The sequence below is a fragment of the Emydura macquarii genome, unplaced genomic scaffold, assembly GCF_026122565.2.
Source record: "Emydura macquarii macquarii isolate MOO-44397 ecotype Brisbane River unplaced genomic scaffold, CSIRO-AGI_Emac_v2 contig_2897, whole genome shotgun sequence".
Lineage (NCBI taxonomy): Eukaryota > Metazoa > Chordata > Testudines > Chelidae > Emydura > Emydura macquarii.
In genome coordinates, this window is record NW_027133034.1 from 46953781 (window position 1) to 46977914 (window position 24134).

A 24134-nucleotide genomic window follows, 5' to 3' on the forward strand; every position below is an offset into this window, starting at 1 on the left:
GACTTTATATTTTTTTGTGATGCTGTTGCATCGTGGATTAGTCCAAAAGATGATCTCCGAGACATGTTCTGTAAGGTAATGTTTCTAATTTAATAGAAAATATAAAGCCTACCTTTTATGGCTTCTTCACTTCTCTTCTGCCTCTTTCTCTACTACTTTCCCTGTCCCCCATTCTCTTTTTACTTTGGTCTTTTTGTGTTTATGGAGAAAAAAGAAAACTGTGTCCCAATATGGGAGTCACAATGTATGAGTTTGGATTTTAGGTAAAACTTCACCAAAGCAAATATTTGTGAATAGATTTTTGAAAATATACTGTACACTTGAAAATATTCCAGATTTGCAATTTTAGCATTGTTGAAAGTTTGTTTGCTGTGAGGGTGTACAAGCTTTACAAATGCTTACTGAAAGTCATGCCCAGTAGAATTTTGGCTATGTATGGAAAAACCAGTATCTGTGTAATACAATAAATGATTAAACCTTTAAATGTCAACTTAAAAATATTTTTATTACATAAAATGAGCTATAACGTGGCCTAAAAATATACAACTTTTTTATTTTGGATGGTTAATGGAAGGGAAATAAGGTTTCCAGTTTTGTGTTAACTCTGGTTAACATGGTTTAAAATCTTGTTTATAGATGATAATCTTGTGTTTTGTTACTGTTGAAGAGCCTTACAAACTTTCCTTAACAATACCTTTGGACCACTTTAAAAGAGCTTGTCAACTGCAGTTAAATTGAGACACAGCAAAGTTGAAATAATCTAACTTTCAGTGATATCAGGCAGACATAAATAATACCATAAGTAAGCTGTCTATAAAATTTTTTGTTTAAATATATTTTGTTCACATGAAAAGCAAACCCATTTCTAGCTTACGGTGAATCACAAAAGCAGATGCCTGTTTCTTTAAGTCTGAAAAGGATAAAAGAAAGGAGTAAGAATACACTTCATCCTGCTGTTTGTGGGTCCAGTTGCTTCAGCTGCCCCCAGGATTCTGGGCCATCAAGAGGACATCTTGATACTTATTTCTTCAACCCTCAGCCTTTGATTTAAAATATGCTGAGCGGATACCTATGAAACAGGGTTTTGTTTTTTTTTAACTGATTTCCCAAATAGACATAATATTACCCCTTCAACTCCTTTGCAGTGTTGTGCCTCCCATTTGCTTTATAAGCAGCTTCCTATTTTTTCACAAAAGTGGATGACAGAAGTGGCAGTCCTCCTAAACGAGGGCATAGCTGTCATACTTTACTTGGATGATGGACTAATCTTGTTGTTTTCCCTTCAGACAATGTAGATGTAAATTGAACAGAAACTGGAATTTCAGCATTTCAGCCTGATGAACAAGTAAAAAAATTGCTTTTCTCCTGCCCAGGACCTGATTTATCTGAGCCCCATTAAGGAACCTAAAGCTCCAGAGATATTCACCCTTACCTTCTGTTGCCACTTAAACACTGACAAGAGAATTCTTTCAGCCTTAGGAAGAAGTCTGAGCCATTTCTTGAGTTGCACAGGATAGTTTCAAGGTCTGTGCTCTGGGATGGCTTCTCGTCAGCATAAGGGAAGAGCTTCCTCATCTGTGCAGTAGGAACTTAATTCACAGCAGCAATAGCGTCATGTTCTCTTCCTCAAGTTCTTGGTAGAGAGACTGGTACACTTAAGCCAGATACAGCAGGGGTTGGTCCCCTGACACAAGAACATCACTTACCTTCCAATATCTCCAGGAATTCCTCTCAGTGCTTGTTCCACTTCAGGAAGTGGGCAGGAATTTTCTTGTAAGTTGGCGGGCCTTCCTATTAGGTATCTCATTCCAGTAAAATGGGTCTTAGTATCATATGAAGACATAACTATTTTCCTATGAGGTCAAAGTTCTTCTTGTCCAATCTCACTGGGCTGCTGGTGGGGACCAAGAATGGGACTGCTCTGAAGATTCCGATGTCTGATTTCTTCCCCCATTGTTCCTTCAAACCATGCTTTTGATAACAAATAATCCATGTTCCTTTTACAGAAGATTGCTAGGGTTTTTAGAACTCTTCTGAGGGGGTATCTCTCTCCTTCCAAGAGTGGGAAAGAAAAGATGTTTCCTTATGTAGAGATCTGAAATAAATAATTAAGGCCTACCCTGATCATACTAGTTCTTCTCAAAGCCATTAGTAGATTGTGTTCACTGAAGAGAGCTGAAGCTCCTAACATGCAGGAAAGGCCTTGCTATTGAATCCATTGTTGTCTAGAGAGGAAAGTACCTCCCACCAGAGGAAAAAAAATACTGTGAAGTTGGAATCTCTTTAAGATCAGATATGAGCTAGTGATCAAGTGTTTTTCAACCATTCTGTCTGTGGATCTGCTGCACCAAAACTTTAAGTTCCTTTGTGGCATATCTGGAAAAATGGATCCAGGGATTCCATGAGACAAGGATAATTAACTCTTTGGGCTTAATTAGATTTCCTGTACATTTTAGTTATTACGTATCTTCTGATTGCCTTAACAAAAATGTAATAGGACTGCAGTTTTAGTTACCCTTTTTTGCCTTTGAATGAGATATCACACCTATGTCCCACCAGGGACGCTCTGTCTTCAAAGACTCTAGACAGTGCAATCTGAGGCATCCCTTCCAGAAAGCAGGTTAGATAGAGGATACTTTTCAGACTTTGCCACTTTGTCTTTTTCCAAACTGGTTTCAAATCAGCATCTTAAATGTGGGACAAAGGCCTCTGAGCCCTCATTGAGGACAGAGGAAATCTTCTCAGACTAGAATAGCAGCATAGGGGGAAGAATGTCACTTCTTGGTCTGATTTTAAAATAACCAATATTTCTAGTGGTGTCCACAAGGTACCATCCAGAATTTGCAGATGCCTCCTGGAAAATATCAGTCAAATATGCAAGAGGATATGCTTTTATCAGCACAATATCTGGAAAATATGCATGCCACCAAAAACTGTGTCAAGCAGAGACGCTTGAATGTGTGTACCTTTCTCTGCAGTATCGAAAGAAGTTTCGGGTATCTTGCTGGTTTTCTCTCAAGTGGTTGAGCACTGAGAGTCTTTTTAAGATGTCAAGATAGAAATCTGAACTATGAAAGCCACAGTGGACGCAGTTGATTTGTGTCTAGTGACCTGAACCTATATCTACAAGTACTGACAGCTGAAATTATTTTTCTGGGGTTGGGGTTATGTTAGTCACGTTGCTCTAGGGATGTCTCCCCGGGAACTCTGGAGTCTTGTCAGTCTTTTTAGTTGATTAATCAGTCACCTGTGTAGGAAGGAGAAACATGAAATAGCTTGCAGAAATTCTATTTCAGGGAAAGAAGCAATTACTAAAAAAAAAAAAAAAAAAAAGTATCAGTTTTGATTTCAGTTAAGGCCACTGTAGCCACTCTGTCCCTTTAGCCTCAGCCTTTTACCTTGTTTTAGGGACTCTCTGAGTTCAAGCTTCTGCACTTGCTGCTCTCACTGAGGAAGAGTTTCCAAGCCATGCTTCCTTTAGGTCTTCTAGTTTAGTGTCCCTGAGCACTTGTCTACACTTAAGGCGGCGGAACTGCGCCAGTGCATCTGCGTTGCTGTAGCGCTTAGTGCAGACTCTACCTATACTGATTGGCGAAGCCCTACTGTTGACGTAGTGCTGTCTACACCAGGGATTAGGTTGGTATAACCACGTTGCTCGGGGATAGGTAAGTTAATGTGGTTATACCAACTTAAGTTGGTGTAATGTAGACCAAGCTTGAGTTTTCTAAACCTTTTAAAGTGTTTTCTAAATCTTTTAAAACCTTTTCTTTATTATAATTTCTGCAAAGAAGGTTCAGGAACTCTATCAGATTGGCATTTACACCTTGCCAAACACTAGCTTGGGTTGTAGTTCCAGTCTCTTTCCTTAACCCATTTTTAAAGGAAATTTAGATACATTAATATGAAATGTATTAATTGGCAGAATTAAAAATTTGTATTTTTAAAACACTGGTCTAGAATGACCCTCACTAATAAAAATAGCTTTTTTTCAGATTAACCCCCTTTTAGGTATAGTAAATATTTCACTAATTACAATTTATAAAAAGTGCTTCTTAGTTCACAGTTGGCTTTTCATTTAGAAGTAAGAGTAATCACTAAAATTCCTTCATTTCTCAGTGCTGTGAAAGTTTTATCTGGATAATTTAAATGTGACCGGCTGAGGGCAACACTTCCTGGCACAAAACTCTTAAAGTTTGGTGCCACTTTCTGCCTGATATGTATTTGAGGACTAACTGACTGCTAGTGTTCCAGACTGTTATAGTGCAGATTCAGAATAATCAGAGGTAAACAATTTTTTTTTTTACTTGCTTGCAGATCCTTCATGGGTTTAAAAATCAAGTTGGGGATGAAAATTGGAGGCGTTTCTCTGACCAGTTTCCTCTTCCCTTAAAAGAGCGCCTTGCAGCTTACTATGGAGTTTAACCTCATGCATTCGAGCTGCAGTCACATAATTAGAGGTAAGTACAAAAATGAATTGGGGTTTTATAAAGTTAATTTATAAAACAAGCATTCCCCAAGTACATGTTGCATTACGAGAAGTGTGGTTTTTAAACAGTCACTGTATAGGCTGTTTTTCTTCCTATTCATTGGCTCTAGTACCATCCTTTTTTTTTTTTTTTTTTTAAACAATAGAAGCTGATGGAAACTTGAGATTTGACAGGTACACTTCTGACCTAAAGACAACATGCTCTTCATTTTTTATGACAATTTGATTGTATTTGGCAGGATTATGAGTGGTGTTACATAATGTCCCAGTGTTCCAATGAGACTGCATATGCCTGTGTGTATAAACAAATGGCAGTTTCTACTGAATAGATCATTTACCAGGATTCATCTGGAAATGCATAATAAACTAGAGTTTCAGTTTTAATAGGTAGATGACTGTGGAACAAGATCTGTAAAGTTGCTTATTGATGACATAGAGCTTTGAAAGCTTGTCTCCTTTAACAGAATAGGTGAGTGTGATGCTCAGTACGTGGGAGCACTACTTCTGTAGGAGGTAGAAAGACGCATAAGAAATCAGACCAGTGCTCCTGCTGTGTGTGCCCCTGTCTGCATGCTAGCTTACCTCTGCACTGATCAGGGGGCACTTTTTTTTCTGTATAAGCAAGTTTGTGGCTGTAATCACAGTAGTTCTGAGTCTTTCTTGATGAATTTATCTTTGTAACATCCCTGTAAGATTGAGGAAGTATTATCCCACTTGACAGATGAAGAACTGATTGACAGAAATATTAAGTTTATTTGCCCATGGGTTTTTTGCAGAGCTGGAAATAGAATCCAAATAGGAGTGCGGCAGTTCTCCCTACAGGACCATATTTTTGGAGTTTAACTTAGCCACCCGGCACACACCACATCATCTATCATTTTAAAGCTTATTTTATGTACATGGATGAGGTATGATGTGGAGCTGTCAGCTGGAGCCACAAGCTTCTAAGCGAAGTGAAACAATTCCCAACGTTTCATTTTTTGTAGTTCCAGAGACACTGCAACTTGACTATCACTACACTTTTTATTGTTTAAGTTAATTTCAGCATCTTAAAGTGGTGTTTATTTGTGAGAGCTTCTAAATGACAATGTATTAAAAGATTTGTATTGGTTTTGCATGGGCAAGGTCTGTTTTTTCCAGAAATGATGAAACTATTTAACATGTGGCAAAATTGCAAATGTCAACATTTTCCAATATACAAACATGAAATATTTTCATGTCACATATTCTTTATTGTCAGAGTTTCTCACAAGTGATTGAAAATATAGAAAACTATGATAAATTTGCTGACTAGATCAGTCTCTCATTGAAGGTTGTGCACCAGTAACAGTCGATTGAGTGCTAACTGAGTCTTTACAACATGTTATTAAAGAGCCTGATGATGCTGTAAATCAGCATATACTCTTCAACTGGAAGAATTTCAGAGATGGAGAGTATGCCCAGTCTCCTACATTCAAGTTCTGTGTACATTCAAGTACATTCAGTTTTTCCAGATTATGCAGATACTACTTCCAAATGTCCATGCGGAGTGAGGGAGTGATTGGAAGTCCACCAACACACAGTATACCATATTTCCATCCTGCTTTACTTCAAGCAGGCCCAGTTATGCCAGGTGGATACCACTATACATTCTTGATATGTTAAATCTCTCTGAAGAATCTTTGAATCTGGGGAATTTACTATCTGTCAGACTCCTGGTTCTTTCAACAGAATTTGGAATGACATGAGAACAGAGAAAACTATCATCAGACTCAAGGAGAAGCAGTGGAATTGTAGGACTGACTAGGAAGAAGCCAGCACTTGTCAGATAGACCCTCACAAGACACATCCTGACTGAATATACAAAAGCTATGGGAGAAGAAGTGGCCTAACAATAAGCAGTGAAGACAAAGTCCACAAACATGTCCTGGCCTCTGCACTGAAGAGGGAAGAAGAACAGTTACAGTTCTTACCAATCATGTCATCAACAATGACAAACCCATTGGACCCTAATTATATCTGGATGTGCTTATTCAAAGTATCTACTGAATTGCATGTAATATCAGATGTACAAGAGTCTACTGAAAATAGCAAATATTGGTGAAGAACAAATGGAGAGATTTGTATGAGGTGCACGTGATTCTGATGGGGGACACAGCTTCTTCAGCCCAGTCAAGAAGTCTGCATCAAAACATTTGCTAACATGGCCAGGAAGACCAAATTTAAGTCTGGCAAGGGAAGGACAATCACAGTAGCTATCAGTTCAGAAATTGTTTTCAACAGAGCCATGACCTTATCATGATGCAGAGATGTTTCAATGGCAGATGTTCTTAGACTTGTGCCTGAGGGTCTGTCTACACTGAGGGATCCATGGTGATTGACGCAGTGGGATCGATTGAGTGGGTTGTGTAGACCCACTCAATCCCAGATGGCCTCTTTGGTCGATGCTGGTAATCCACTTCCGTGAAAGAAGTAAGTCTGTCAATGGGAGGGTATTGTCCCTCGCTGCAGCGCCATGAATACACCACGGTACATCAACGCAAGTACATCGACTGGAGATACGCAAGCTACATTGTGTAGCTTGCATACCTCCTGTCGACAGCCGACGGCAGTGTAAACCAGACCTGAATTAATCTTCTCTGCTGATGGAACAATGAGAAGAACAGACCAAGCTGAATTAGAACATCAGCTGGAAGCTCAGGATGAAAGAATCCCTGAGCTAAGAGCATACAATAAATAAACCACAGTATGTGTCAGAGATGCCGTGGCTGTCATATACATGATGGCTGAAGACAAATTCCAAACATTAGATGAATTGGCTGTTGAGTACTTGAGGCAGGTCCTAAAAGGATTTGACAAAGCTAATTCTGTAATCAAAGTCTTTGAGAAGTATGACAGCAGTCAGTCTGAAAAAACTGCAGGAAGACTGCACCAGACAGCATCTAAAAGAGGATGCCCTGTGCCTCCCTGAAAAAAGTTTCTAAATGTGGCATCCAACAAGCAGTCACTTATTAAATTCCTCTGAGTATATGGTTCAAAATGCACCTACATATGGGAGCACACCTGTCACAAAAGGTTCTTGCTGGAGGCTTTTCCAATGGTGAAATAGCAAAGTCCATCACCAACAGAGGTGTTGAAGAAGCCCAGCACATGTACAGTACTCTAGAGGAAACTGACACATGAATGCTTCTGCATGCTGTATGTGCCAGTATGACTTTTGTGTCTTTTTGTGTCAAAGTACTATAGTGATTAGGTCACCTGCTACAGATGTTTTGGCCCTTGTTGCTCACTACTTTTAAAAAATGGAACACACAGGTAACATGGATTGAAACAGGCACCATTACCAGTACATCTGACAAGTGTTGCTTCATACCTGTGTGTGCAATTTGTGACAGTCACTTCTGACGTCTGCAACGTCATGCATGTACAGCAAGAAGTAACAGGAAGTGACTCTGTGCCATCCCTATTTGGTATTGGGGAGGAGTGTGGAATCTGTTTAATATTAGTCAAAGGGAGGTTAGCACTTCAGAGATCTTGTCAAATTGGGAGAGTGTGACGGAAAAGCTGCAATTTCTGTACCAAGGAAGTTTTATTAGCAGTGCTGGATGACCTGGATGAGTGATTGGATGAGAGAGAGAAGGAAACTCAGAGACCTGAATAGGTTGTCCCTCAATCTAGTCATCAAAACAGATAAGACCCTGGCCAACTTCCCACTGTGTGAGGATAGTTTTGAAGAGCATGTCAAAAAAGCAGCTTGGCAAACAGATTTGAAGGTCTTTGCACATAAATAAATCAGATATTGGGTCATCATTAAAACATGAATGCAAAAATGTAGATGAAGAACTTCCTGTATTCTTCAAGGGCCCAATGGCATCTGAGGTTTTATAAGACATTATTTGTACCTGTACCAGTAGGGTCACTGCACAATCAACTGTCTATAGTCAAAACAGGCTTCCCTGCACAGAACTACTGTATACATGCCAAGGCAGTGAATATGGTGTGGCAACTCACGCACTCTCGATGAACAAAATTATCATGATGTTGACTAGAAGTGTCATCAGTGCTATTACATTTTAATGATACTTGTATACATTTAATATTAATTTTTTGTTTTATCCTTTTGATTGTTGTGATACTTTGAAGTAAGAAAGAAATCCAATTTTATGTCTTGAAATAATTAATAGTCATTAAACTAACATGCATATATTTCAATGGTCATTTTAATGTGTTGGTGTCATTGTTTATCCCAGTTTCTATGGTAACGATGCCACTTGACAGCTCCGTATCATCTCTTATCTTAAAGTAAACATAATAAACTTTATCGTGGTGTGGGGAGAGGGTGCATTAAGGAAGGGAAAATGGTAATGCATACATGATGGGACAAAATTAAGGTTGCATAGTCAAGGTTAACATACCCTGACAAGATGATAAACTCTGTGTTCTTTTAATGGGGGGGGAGGGTTTGGTATAGAATGAAAGTAGAAATAAGTTGTTCCCACTGTGGTGTTTAAATGGCCTCCAAATTTAAGAGTCTAAAGTGAGTATGGAGGTACTAGAAGGAATCTTCTTATTCGTGTATGTTTCTGAACAGTCAGAAGCAAATCTGTTTCAGGTTGTTATAATTTGAAAAGTGACTTTAAAAATATCATTAAGCGGTTCAGTATTTGTTGTCTAAATGACTCCTTTGCAAATCTGATCTGTTTACAAGTGAACATATTTTTTTTTCTAACCACCAAATGTGCTACAATCCAAGAAGTAGTATGAGAAATAGAATTGATTCTCAATTCCAATTGAGCGGACAGTATCAAAGTATATTAAATATAGTTTCATACTTGGTAGAATTACTTAGACTGAGCAATAATTTTTGCAATGGAATAACTGAATCACAGTAATGGATCTGTATTTTCTTGTGGGAAAACTATATGTTGTATGTATTTGTTATTCCTTCATTGTGTTTTTGGAAAACTACTTCATAAATACTGTTTTTGGGCTCTATATTGATGTAAAAGTGATATTTTGTCTAGTTAAAATAGGATTTGTTTTATGCTTGATAAGTTTTCAGTTTTTTATTCTGCAAATATCAGTGCTGGTGAAAATAGTTCAAAATTAAGTTTGCCACATAGAGTGGAATTGTTAATGTATTTTGTTTAAGGCAGACAGATTTGTTGTTTTCCTGACTGAGAACAAAAGGTATACAACTGAAAAGAGATTGATAGTTGTTGTTTTAAAAAGGGCTGTTAGAGAATCTGAATGCTGTATCTATTTTAATAAAAGTGGAAGTTTGTATTTAACATAAAAATGTTATTTTTTTACTCTGCATAGCTTAGTAAATTTAATCCTGTTACTAAACACTTAATTATGCCTTTTTTCTTTTTTACAGGTCCTTCAGTCTAGGAGACTGTGAGGGAGCCTCTGCACCCAGGGAAAATGTTACCCTTTACTGGGGGGAAGGGTAAACCAGTAGGGAATACAGTACAATCCCAAGCCTACTGGGAGGGGCGGGAGGGAGGTGTTGCCGTCACTGTATTAAGTCGATGTTGGGAAACGTTTTAACATCTGGAGCTTTTGTGGGTGGAAATCTGTCTTCTATTACAACTCTGCACTGGATGTGAAGAAGCAAAAAAGAGAATCTATTCACAGAACAGCACATTCTGGAACATTATGGGGAATTGTACCAAAACAAGAACCATATAATTGAACCACAGGGATATGTAAAGAGGAAAACTATTTCGCACACAATAAAGGAAACCTAGAAATGGGGGGGGAGGGGTTTACAAACAGTCAAAGGCTTTTTGTTAAGTAAGGGTTTTCTCATTATTTCATCCTGCTTGATGAGATTCCTAAGTATTTGCATGTTAATGAAGAACTACACAAATGAAGTTAGTACAATTAAAATGCAGTTTGCTACCTGTATTAGGAACTGGCACCTGCAGTGTACAATATAGAAACCCCATAATAAAGTAATAAAGGTTAACTTTAACAAAATGAAGCAACTTGCAAGATGCCAAATGAGTCACTCCTTTCATTTTTTGGGTGGGGGAGGGGCATTTCAAAGGAAAGATTGACATCTTAATTTTACATTAAAAACTTTATAGTAGTGGCTATGATTTGATGGTTGTACTTCATTAGATTTAATTTCTAGAGTAAGGCATTATTCTTAATGTGCAGTTTAAGGTTCAGGCATGCATTCTGGCTCATAGTGATCAGAAGTAATTTAAATTAGTGGGAAAGTAGCATGCTTGCATCACATAGAGTGAGATTGGTATACTTTTACTTATGTTGCGCCAGTTTTGTGTTGCAGTTTACCAATTTAATATAACCCTGCATTTAAAATTCCTTTTTTTAAGATTCTGTGGATTTTATTTTTATTAAGAATATAGATATAAAGTACTGTAGTTTACAATTAGGCCTTGAAATATCTTTTTAGGATCTGTTAAGAATAAGATTGATATTGTATTGTGTGTAACCTGCACAATGTGGAAAGCTGATATAGCTGTGCAAAATATTTGCCTCTGTGCTGTCAGTGTGATGTGCTTTCTGCATGGTTATATACTAGTGATTTTATCAGAACTTCTAAAAATGAGTTACATGGTAAGATCTGTTAAAGGCTGCATAAATGTTAGTTGGCACGTAAAGACAATTGTAGAAGTTGATGACATGATTGCTATATTTCATTGTTTATTCCCACTCAACATATTACCTTCTATGCTTTCTCTTTTGTTCAAAGCATGATCTTAAAGAGATGTTTAAGTTAATGGGTGTAATGCAGGGTATCTACACTGTATCAGCGCATGTTGGTGGCCCTTTGTTAAATGCGCGAGGGTGCAAGTTAAAAGCTACAGAATGAAAGTTGGTTTGGATCCTTTTCATTTCATTTGTTTGGCTTTTCTGTTGTTTTTCTCTACTTATGTGTATTCCTGTGAATAAATCCTTGTTAAGTTAACCCTTTACTTTTCCTTCCATGTGTATTTTCTTATGTACTGTGAATGTGAAAATCTAACTGGTACACTTGATCTTGTGTCCATCTGAAAGTGCAAGTCTTTATTAATTTAGATTGCCTAAAGAGTATCCCATGATGATAAAGGAAAATGGAGAGATTTTAACTCTGCTGGTCAGAGGTGAAGCCACACCTTTCCATTTTTCAGTGCTGCGTAATTAATCTATAAAACAAAATTAAGCCATAACAGCCTATTTATAGTTTTAGTTTCTTACCGTTGCATTGCAGAATGAATATTGGATAACAGTTTTTGTAAGAACTTAATCTTCTTTGCATGGTTCTATTCTTTAATAACGTTTGAATAATTTAGCCATTGCACTGAAGTTTGAGCTTTATGATAAATGCTGTTTAAAGAGGTTTTTTTAAAATGCATGATAGCATGCATAAGTTTTACATTCCTTTTTTTTTGGCTTTGCAAAACTATAGTAAATTATACTTGCTTGAAGATAGTTTTGACATATGACTAAACTCAGTAATGCTAATACATGATACTTCCTCATTTTGTTTCATCAGAACTGCATGTGATTTGCTTTCAAATTCAATTGCTTTGTTAGAAACAACAAATCTTCATTCTAAGCTAATAATTCTAAAGTGAATGGGTAATACGTTTCTTTGACTAAAAATGTCCGACATACTACTCTAAAAATGTAGTGAGATAGGATCTTGCCTTAGACCCAAATTTATTTTAATTTCTTATATAGGTTAAACATTTGGCAACAGTTTCAGGAAAAAACTACAGCTTTTCCAGATTAAAATTTTGTATATAATATAAAATTTACCTTAATATAGTGCAGTGTTTGGACTTTATTTAAATTCAGCTGTAACAATTGCAGCAACCCCACTAACTGGAATTAAAAACACAGATAAGTCCATCATATCCACTTTTATGTGAATATTTTAAATAGGTATCTATAAATGTGTGACTCTTTACAGATTTAAACTGATCTGGTATAGCAGTAAGGAATATAATCAAAACAATGGAAATTAAACAATATTGTCATAATCATAGAACTTTAATATGTCCTCTGATATATTTTAAAGCAAATTAAACCATATTCCTAATGCATAATGTAGTTACAGGGATTTGCAGAACACATTTAGGTTATAACTTAAGGCAAGAAAAGTTCTGATTGAGCATTAACTGTTGTAATTCAAATTGTTGCATCATGGGATATATATAAAGCGTCTTTCTTCTTGTGGTGGTGTTTTGACAGTTTTTGAATGTTGACTGAATGTTTATACCAGTAGAATAGTGCATTGTCTTTGTTACATTCCAGTGTTTCTGCCACTTAGCATGCTAAAAGCACGGCTTACTTCATCTGCTCCTTACACACTGAATAAAGTGCTGTTAGTGTGCTAAACTACAGAAATAGCCGCTGCTAAGTGATGATGTAGATTTTCTACTTGAATATTTTTGTTGTAGGAACCTCAGGAGGTCAGTGTTTACTGTTTTTATATGCCTTGTTTTTCCTGTTTGAGTTTCCCTTTTTGAAGGATTCTAACAGTGAACAAAAGCTGCTGATCAACCTAAGTTGGTAACAGAAAGTGTATTTAAAATAATTTTAAATGCACCTTTTTGGCAGTTCTAAATTGCAGTTAAATTAGTCTTAACAAAGTAAAGTTCAGTACCACAATTTTTCATTTATGCATTCAGAAAACAAGTTGTCTTTCATTCAAAACAAATTTGTAGACTATTTCATGACTTCAGGCAATGTAAGCAAAAATTAACAATTTTGTAAATTTTCTGAAGCTTGATTATTTTCTAAATCAGTGTGTAAATAATTAAAATTGTAATAAGCTAATTTTTATGCTTCAGTTTATTGCTACTTATTAGAGGTTGTACCCAAGAGATCACTTTAAAAAGAAAGGGTTTGAAATTTATAGCCATTATGATTTTTAAAAGTTAAGTAGCATAAATTTTGTACTAAACAATCTTGACACACACTGTGATTTTTGTTAAGACTTTTTCTTTAGCATCAATCTAAATTACTTAAGCTGCATATATGTATAATATAATCAAATGTATATTTTAAAATTTTAAGTGGCTTTCCTCAACTGAAACTCATTGCTACTCAGACATGAAATATTCAAATACTAGTTTTATCTCAGGTGAATTACTCTTGTACCCTTTTTGTTCACAACATGTATATGAAACATGTCTTAATTATACCAATTTATGTATTTCATATAGAGGAGCTGCCTAATACGTCTTAAACTCTTACAATCTAAATTAACCTGCTATGGGACAACAATGATTTTGCTTCACATAAGACACTATTTTATTCATATTGAATGTATTAACAGATAAAGGTGTGAAACAATCTTCCCTAGAGAAGACTCTGTCCATACATAACAGCAACTAAAATGCTTCATAAATAGTGCTTTAAGTACAGCATTGCATAGGACGTTTTTGTTTCAAATATACAAAAAGTTGGCATTAACTGCTTCTCAATATTTTTTTCATGTAAGGTGATGGACCTTTTAAAAATACTGTATAAGGTCTACAGACTATCTAGCTTTTTTTTTACTGTAGCCTTAGATAAAGATTCAGATCTATAGCGAAGCTGCTGCTGTAAACTACTAACCAACATGTAGTAATGCAAGTTAGACACTGATGTAGTTTCTATACATCAGTTTGCTTACATATTCATTGCATATTATTGGCAATACCTAATCTTGGGTATAAACTTAATACACTAGTTGTAGGTTTCATATGTGTACTCTCCAGTATGACTTACATCTGTCAGGTTACTAGACATCCTCCTCCAGTACAAAAACTTTGTCTGTAGATGGTTCTTGCTCTTTGCATTTAACTGTTGGAGCCAAATCAGTTTTAGGTTATTCTAAATGAAAACTGTAATAAGATCAGTACATTGTGTGTGGCTTGCCTTTCCAATGTGTATTGTGCTAAAATAATAAAGATACTTATAAATCTGAATGTATTCATGTGAAGGGAAGTTAAAATGGATGTATAGAAATGTTAATTCCCACGCTTTTTTTGGACAGTGTACTTCTAAACAAATCTACTTTCCAAACAGTTTCAGTGCTTACAGGGTTGTATCCCATTTCTGTAAGCTGATACCATTGAGCTATTTTATCTTTAAATATCTTTCTATTGGTGAGCAACAAACTGGGAACGCCTGGGTGACTTTTTTTGGGGGCAATGATTGGACAATACTGTGTAATCACATTTATTTGGTTGTAGAAATTTCCTACATTAATATATCTCAAAAAGGAAAAAGAGGTGGATATGTTGTAAATGACCTAATTTATTAATACCTAACCAGTTCTAAAATTGTTAAAATTGGATGCAGTAAATAAAATAATTTAGATTTAGCAAAATGACTGACTGGATCTTTCTGCTGACAACTTAGGTTGTACAAGTTTTGCTTGAAAGCTTTAAATCTGATGTTTCCTGTACCTGCCACAACGTTACAATGTTTCCTTCAAACATATCCTCCTGCAACCTCTCAAGCTGTATTAAATTGGTGATATTTCTTGAAGTCTGCCTCTGTGCTAACAGAACTTCATTTTAAATAGAATATGGTTTTAATTTTTGATAAGCTGCTGAATTTTAAAGAGTTTTTGGGGCCACCAAATATTTTGGATCATGCAGAGAATATATATTGTACTGTAGTAATTTTGTATTTACATTTGTATGATGTGACATAATAGATGTGAATGTTAATCACTGCTTGACTATGTTAATAAAGTTGTTTAAATATAGATGTTGCACTCTGATTTTTAATGGAAGATAAAAAATTTTATGTCCAGACTTCTTTTTGGAGTGTTCTTTTATTTACTGAATAGTGCACTCTTGTGGTTCAGTGCTGTCTGTTCTGAAGGCTTTAATTTCTGTTAGTTTTGAAATGGACAAGACTTTTCTTTATTTGAAAGAAAATGATCTGTGGCACTAACACACACTTGTAATGCAATTAACTTTGTTCTAGATACCTCACACTATTGATATTTTGTAAATATATTTGTACAAGCAAAAAGATGTCCTTAACCTGAAATAAACCTGTATTTGATGATGCAGATAACTTTTGCCACCTGGTAATGGTACACTGACTGCATTCAGTATCTGTTTTAAAAAGTCATAACCCTAAAACTAATGTGCTAAAATTAAGTTTCATTTACCACACACTAATAACTCAATGAAAATAAGGCTATAAAATTATAGCACAAAACACCTTTTTGAAAATTTTTTGTTTTATTAAAAAAGTAGAATAAGAACTGTCATGGTCTCACGATTTAGGACCAGATCTTCAAGTAGTGTAAATCTGCTTAGTTCCACTGACTTTGGTGGAGCTATGCCAATTTACAAGTGAGGATCTGTTTTAGTTTTCTACACCACATAATGCTGCAAAATCCTGTGATGCAAAAGTGTAAAACTGGTTGTTAAAAGTGTGGATAAAATCCATGTACGTTAATATTAATTTGACTATTCAGTATTCAAAATTGACATTATGAATTGGTCAAAAGAAGTTAACATTATGTACATAGTTTTTTCCTAAAGTTAGTCATACTTTGCTAAAAGACCTTTTAGTATATTTTGCTGAATAGAAAGTTACTTGCACAAGACTAATGGTAATCATTTTAATTTTACATGCATCATTTATACTTTGGAATGGTGTTCAATTTATTTACTCCCTTTCCATTTAAGATTGAAGAAGAACCCTATGGATGAGTCTGACTTGTTTCAAATGTAGAACAAATACAATGTATATTCTGCCATAAAATGTGAAAACAGTATTTTTACTGGCAGCACTACTGAACACATGCACAAAAAATGAGTTACATCTTCACTTTACCATACTTCAGTCCTGTTGAACAGATGATGCCAATCAGTTGCAGAGTTAGAGGTGTAGACTTCTATATAATTAATCTGTCTTCTGGATTTGCATTCTGTTTCTGTTCCTGCTCTATTACTCAGTTATGACATGTTTTTAATATTCATTGATGTGAGACTTAATCACTTACCTACAGCGCATTAGCACGGTTCATTGATTTATTAAATTAATCTGTTTTGGATATAGCTACTTCTGAGGTGAGGTTTTCAGAACTGGTACCATTTGCAGAAAAGAGACAGGCTTGTTGGATACTTTCAAAGCAAACTGACAAACAATAGTTGGCTAATCTGTATATGAAGAGTTCTTATTCCTTCCAATTCTGTCTTTTAGTTGTAGAGACACCCAACGTAAGATGAATGATGTCAAAGATTTCATATAGTTCTCTGAAAATATGAATACCTAATCGAGTTCTAGGCTTTATCTCTACATGTGCATTTATTTATAAGACACCCAACATTTTGGTTTCTAGATGCCAATTTACCTGTTGCCTAGCTCTCCTTCAGATGAATCAGTAAGAATGCAAACATTATTTTCAGGTTGGTCTGTTTGTTTTGATTCGTGTCTCAAGGAGGCCTGTTAAACAAGCTTTGTTCCCTGCCATTTTAAGGTTTCCTCATGTTATAGCTTAAGATACTTTAGTCTTTTCTCAGAGAAAATTGGGGGCAGAAAACTCCAGTACTGATTTCCAGAGTTTACAGCTTTCTTCCTTCTCCTTCCATCAGTTGTTTTAAATTAGATGGATATTGTCCTCTATCTGCTTTGTTTCACACTTGTGGGCTAACTTAGATATTCCTTCCAATCTTTATTATTTTAATAAGCGAGAGCCAGCTAGTGGCAAAAACATCTCTCCAGTCTGCTTTGAATGCAGCAGATACAGCAGCATGTTCAATATTCACAGCTTCATGGCTCCATCTATCTGGCTTCCCTAAAGAATCCAAACCACAATAGAGGATTTCCCCTTTGGAGGAACGAAGCTGTTTGCTGAGAAGACGGACATGTCCCTTCACACGTTGAAGGATTCTTGGGCGACCCTTCGTTCCTTAGGGATCTATATGCTGACCTATAAAAGAAAATACAGCCCTCAACCACAGTTCAAACCCTGGTCATCACAATACACTTTTCCAATATCCATCAGAGAGGTCGTACAAGCCGCAGAGGAAAAGATCAAAGTTCCTGAAGTGGAAAATCAGGACCACAACCAACCTTTTCTCAGCCCTCAACCTCGAAGCAATGATTTTGACAGGTTGTCAAAGTGCCAGTAGAACTCCCTCTCTCTCTATCATATGATGAAGAATCCCACTTCTTCATTTGGAGACCATTTTGACTTGGTTCCGCAGTACCCGGGAACAAATAACTTTCAATAAGTGGGTTGTAGAAATGGTCCAGAATGGATGTGCCATCCTCTTCTCCCTTCCCTGCTCCTCTTCAGGAACCCTTCTCACAGGAGTTTACTTCACCTCTTGGTGAAGTAATCTCCTCAGCATAGGCGCCGTAGAACTGGTGTCCATACATGTCGGAGGCAAAGGCTTCTACTCTCAATACTTCCAGATACTGAACAAAAAGGCTGGAGATCCATACTGGACCTCAGAATGCTCAACAAATACGTCAAAGCGCAGAAATTCAGGATGATCACCCTGTCAACAATCATGCCAGCATTGGAGAAAGTTCTTGGTATGTGGTTCTTGGCAATCGACCTTCAAGATGCTTTCTTCCACATCCTTATCATGCTGAGTCACAGGCTTTACCTCAGATTTATTCTAGGACAGGACCATTATCAGTACAGAGTGCTTTTTCAGTCTGGCATTGGCCCCCAGGGTATTCTCCAAGGTTCTTTCAGTAGTGGTGGCCTACTTATGCCCCCCAGGCATCATGATTTATCTGTACCTAGATGACTACCTTCTCAGGGGCATGGTCCTTTGCAGAAGCCCAGCAAGTGACTCAGGACACCCGGAATCTGTTTCGGAATCTGGGCCTAAATATCAATGAATAAAAATCTACCTTAACACTAGTACAGAGCCAACCTCGCCTCCACCCAGGTAAGAGTGCTCCTACCACATAACAGATTTCTCATTCTCTCATCGTTGATGGAGACCATACAATTCAGCCTGATTTTTGGCTGAATTTTGGCCAGATGCTGCCTCCACCTTTTGGGACATATGGCCCTGGGCACATAGGTCATTGTTCATGCCAGACTATCCTTGAAATGCCTTCAAATGTAGTTCAGTTTTCAGGCCAAACTTTTATTGATGCCCATCAGGGTCAAACGATGCTTGGACGGATGGAAGAACCGTGCAAACGTCTGTACGGCAATCCCGTTCACTCAGCTGCTCCATCTCTATTCATGACCACTGATGCATCTCTCATACGATGGGGTGTGTCAGTCGTTGTACAACACAGGGCAAATGGTCTCCAAAAAATTAATGCCTTCACATCAATCTGCTCAAATTGTGGTCAGAAATACATGCACTCATTTACTCCTGCTAATCAAGGGCACTCATACAAAGATCATGATGGACAACATAGCCTTCATAAACCAACAGGGAGCTCTCAGTCCCTGTGCATAGAACCACTACATTTATAGAACTGGTGTATCTGCCCTAATGTCTCAATTGATGGTCTACCTACTGGGAATACAAAATACGACAACGAACAGTCTGTCTCAAATTCCCACACATCCATGAATGGGAAATAGTTGGTGATTGTACATATGTTCCAATAATGGGGGATGCCAGGAATAGATTTGTTTGCTACTTACCAAAACAAAAAGTGTACATGGTATTGCTCCAGAGCAGGAATCAGACATCACTTCATGAGAGATGCTTTCCTCCTTCCTGGGGAAAGGGCTTCCTTTGCGCCTTCCCCCCATTCCTTGTATTACTGAGGGTCATACTGAAGATAAAAAGGAAAAAAACAGATACCATTCTTATTGCCCCCAAGTGTCCAGGAAGACATGGTACCCTTACCTGTTGCAGCTGGCAGTATGTCCTCCAATGACTCTACTGGTTACTCCTTGCTTCTTGTCACAGAACGAGGGACACATCCTCTCTCCCAATCTGTGGATCCTGAGGTTCAAAGCATTGCTTCTTCATGGCTCAAACACACAGAGGCATCTTGCACTGAGGAGGCCTTATTGCACAGTAGAAAATACTACTTCTTGTACCTACCTCCTGAAATTGGAAGAGATTCCAGATCTGGTGTCAACCCATGGGCATCATGCCTAATACAGCCATCCTACTGGTGGTCCTAGACTACCTGTTAATCTTAAAGAAGTCAGGGCTCTTTATTAGCTCATCGAAGGTTCATTTGTCAGCAATCACAGCCTTCCATCAGCAGGTAGAAGCCTACTCAATCTTTTCCCACCCAACTACAAAGGTTTCTTAAGGGCATAGTGAGCCTCTTCTCTTAATCCAGGCCCCCACAATGGGACCTTAATCTAGTGTTAAAAGATCTGACTACACAGCCATTCAAACCAGTCGCCACTTGTTCACAACTCACCTTTCCAAGAAGACTGTTCCTTATTGCCATTACTTTGGCCAGAAGGATTTGGGAGATAACAGCTTTTATGGCGCATCCTCCTTTTACTGTGTTCTTCCCTGACAGTCACGCTAAAACCACATCTGAAGTTCACTCCTAAGGTGACTTCTGCATTTCACATGAATCAATTCATTCACCTGGCAACATTTTATCCTAAACCCCTTGGAAGCAACAAGGAAGCCATCCTCAATACGCTTGATGTGAAAAGAGTCTTGATTTTCTATTTAGACAGGACAAAGATCTTTAGAAAATCTGAGGCTTTTCCTCTCTGTTGAGGGTAGATTGAAAGGTGCCACGATCTCAGCTCAAAGGCTCTCCAAATGGGTCTCTGGCTGTATTAAACTATGAATTGTGTGACGTAACACCTCCATCTTCAGTGCACATACATTCTACTAGGTTGGTCTCCTTGTCAATCGTCTTCTCCCTCCCCATGTCTGAAATCTGCGCATACCTTGGCAGAACACTGCCATTCTGGGGGATTCAGCTACAGATATCCAGTTCAGCACCACAGTACTGTCATACATATCAGACTCGACTCCGAAGTCCCAGCCTCCAGTGTTGGGTACTGCTTGGGAGTCACCTACAGTGGAGCACCCACAGGGGGACACATCTCAAAGACCCATCATTATTGCACAAGATGAGTAACTACTTCTTGAGGTCAAATAGACATGAAGTAACTGTGGTTCACACTTCTCTGAATCACTATTAGTGCTAATCTCTGCCTTTTAGGCTTTGTTCAACATCCAGCTTTCTCCAAGATTTTCATCGATTATAACTAGGGCTCTGCAAAATTTTCTTTACCTCCAACTGCAGTTGGGGGCTGAAGAGCATGCTTTATGGCAGGCCAGATTGTGTGCAGCTTGAATATAGTGGAGATAAAGATCAGAGGTTATTTTAGACCATGTAATTTTCCACCAAAACCCACCCAATACTTCATTGCCTATCCTTGTTTCCTGTCACGTAAGCCTTTAATTTGGGCAATCTGACTCTCCTTTTTCTCATGCCCTATGCACCTATGCTGCATCCAAATCCTACCACATCTTTCTCCAAGATGCTTGTAAATTCCAGCCTTTTTGTGTTTTCTGTACATAGAACTAAAATTCTTTCCAAGCTTGCATCTTCCAGCTTGTGATTACTCTAACTTCCTGCAGCAGACTGGTCTGCTTTGCTAAGCCTCTTTCAGATCTTTTTCTACAACAATAAAATATTTCTAAACCATGAATTTTTAATTTTTAAAAGAACTGCAACTCTCCTCTGTTATGGGGTGCAGAAGCCTTTGTTGAAAAACCATGTGATTTTATTGGTTTCACCTGTCCTTTCCCCTCTTCCCCCCAATCCTTCTCTGTGTTACCCTCTCATTGCATCATCAAAATTAGATTGTAATGTCTTTGGGCAGGGATCATGTCATCTTATTTGTACTCTGAGGTGCCTAGCACACTCTTGGGCACTATAAAATAAGTCATGCCAATTAGATGCCATAAGCCAAAATACATAAAGTTGCACAACTGAGGACCAATGGCACTGATGTGGGTTGGTAACTAAGTCAGAAGGATGCTTACAATTCCAATTCATTGCAACTGTCTAACTATCGGCCCAACTTTCTGATTTTATTACATTACCAAATATGTTATGTCCAGAACAAGCCCTGTTGCTTCAGCTCCTCTCCCTCATCCCCCTCACTTCTTTTTGTTTTGGATATTTTGCCCCATGCATAAAGAATTGTTACATGTTTACAGTAAATTTGTAAAGTGTTCATCTCCCTTCTTTAGAGTTTATAACTTGTAAACATTTTGGTCTCTACAATTTAACTCAGGATATTTTTATTACTCTAAACAGGGAACAGCCTTAAACTGTCTAATTACAGTAGAATTTTAATTTAATTCCAATTCTTTAGCATTACATCATACATCTCTATTATACCTGTAATGTATAGATTCTCAGATAGTTAGTTCAGTGTATACTCTTTCTTCACTGACTAAATTAAAGTATACCTGTTTACCACATTCTTGCTCCACCTTACTTGCCATGAAGATGATGCAAACTTTGCAAATTGGCAGCTTTAACAATGTGTCTGGATTTTGAAGAAAATGTCCAGGTGTTCTTCATGAGTGAGTGTAAAAGTTCAATTTTTTTAAATTCTCAAATTTATACCAATTATACAGCAGCAATTAGTGACTTACTAAATGTTAACTTCTGATACTACTTGTATTTCTTGATTTAGCTTAAAGGTTGATTGGTGAAACGTGCTTATGGCAACAGGGCATGTACAGAATAGGAATACAAATGGAATATCAGTGAAGTGACTCACTCTCAAACAATATAATTGGATCCTAATTTCTTTTGAACATTTGGCATGTATAGAATGCAACTTGATTAAGTTTGGCGGCTAGCTCAATAGAAATTTCTATGAAGTCCAGAATCAATTAATTAGATTGTAGCAACTCCCAAATCAAGGGAAAGTTGTTGAGAATAATACAACTTTTAAAATTCTTGAGACTAAATGATAACTGCTTCCAGAAAACATCAGCAAACTTGGAAAAACTGTATGTATTACATATACCACAAGGATATTTTGGGTTTGTTTTTAATTGGCTACATTACTGCACTAAACATGGCTATTTATAACACTTTTTTGTGTAGATATGTCAACTCTATTTTGGGTTTTTACACAATTCCATTAGTTCTTATTTTAATGATCAGAAGGAACTATTCTGATCATCTAGTCTCACCATCTGCATAACACAGACAAGAGAACCTCATTTAGTGATCTTTGTATGAAGCCCATAATCTCTACTTGACCATGTCTTTTATTTAGAAAGATCTCTAGTCTTTATTTTAAAGATTTAAAGAGAGAGACACATGGTGGATTCTCCATGTAAGTTTGTATCAAGGGTCAATTACGCTCACTCTTTAAAAATTTGCCCCATATTGCACCACAGTCTGAATTTCTCCAGCTTCTAATCATTGGCTATCATGATGATATAGCTGATGATATCATGGGATGATATAGCTGAGGTTAGTCCTGCTTTGAGCAGGGGGTTGGACTAGATGACCTCCTGAGGTCCCTTCCAACTCTAATATTCTATGATTCTATGATGCCTCTTTCTGTCTACTGTCAGAAATCTCTTTCCCATGTCTTGCAGACCATGGTCAAGTCACTGCTTGGAAGAAAGGGGAAACTGATATTCTGATTTATATTTGTTTCTAGGAATTGTACAAAATTGAAAAGGGAAGCAAAAAGATTCAAGGAGAAATCGATGGCCAGCAGAGCTAGAGACAATGAGGAGTTTTAAAAATATATTGGGAACAAAAAGAATCTGAACTATGCTATTCTCCATTACTAAGGCTGTAAGTCTGTCACAGCGGTAGCGGAAGTCAGATTCCATGATTTCTAGAGACCTCCGTGACATTTCCCTTTCAGCCCCTGGTGGCGGGGCTGGGGTTGTCAGCTGATGGGGAAACTGGAGCTCCCAGCTGCAGCAGGGTCCCATCACTGCTTCCCCCCTCCCAGCTCTGAGCAACCCTGAGTGGAGGAGGATCTGAGCCACTACAGCTCACTGCTGCCACTGGTGGTGGGGGAACCCTGCAGCTCCCTGTTGCAGTGGAGGGAGCCCAGAGCTCCAAGCTGCCACAGGCGGCAAAGGGACCCTGGGTGGTGGGGTGCTCCTGGGGCTCTGAGCCACCATGGGTGGTGGGGGGGACTGGGGGCGGTGGATGCCCAGGTCTCCAAGCTGTGACGGGCAGTGTATGCCTGGGGTTCCGAGAGAGGTCCCCACAGACCCCAGGCAGTGAGGGGCCCCCGCCACAGTTCCAAGCTGCTGTGGGCGGCAGGGGACCTGGGATGGCAAGGAGACCCCGGTGCTCTGAGCTGATCTGCAGGTGGCAGAGGGAGCCTGGAGCACCAAGTTACCGCAGGCAGCGGGGCCCCATGCAGCTCTGAGTGGCCCCAGGCATGAGGGAGACCTTGGAGCTCTGATTTGTCACAGCTTCCTGCTACCATGGTTGGCAGCCCTGAGCTCCAAGATGGGTCCTTGCAGATCCTAGGTGGCGGGACCCCTGTATTCTGGACCGTGGGAGACCCTGGTGTTAGAAGCCCCCACAGTGGGGATGCTGGACCCTACCCCTGTCTACTCTTCTCCCGCAGCAGGGCTCAGGTTCTCATCCCCCATCAGACCCATTTAGTCATGATTATTTTTAGTAAAAGTAAAGGACAGATTACGGGCTTCCATAAATTTTTGTTTATTGCCCATGACCTGTGTTTTACTTTTACTAAAAATACTCTTGA

At 38.1% G+C, this 24134-nt stretch overlaps 1 protein-coding gene across 3 annotated transcripts in view; it reads left to right on the top strand.

The window, feature by feature from the left end:
* The window catches only part of TNPO1 (transportin 1), a 127059-nt gene extending 111871 nt beyond the window's left edge, over positions 1 to 15188 (top strand). Inside the window, exons 23-25 of one of the 3 annotated variants that reach the window (XM_067569085.1) lie at positions 1 to 75; positions 4315 to 4457; positions 9846 to 15188. In XM_067569085.1, coding sequence (XP_067425186.1) covers positions 1 to 75; positions 4315 to 4422 — 183 coding nt within the window. In that variant the 3' untranslated portion in view covers positions 4423 to 4457; positions 9846 to 15188. Of the gene's footprint in view, positions 76 to 4314; positions 4458 to 5262; positions 5603 to 9845 lie in introns of those variants that run through there. The other 2 variants (XM_067569086.1, XR_010923992.1) reach the window with 2 other exon arrangements.
* Positions 15189 to 24134: the final 8946 nt, after the last annotated feature.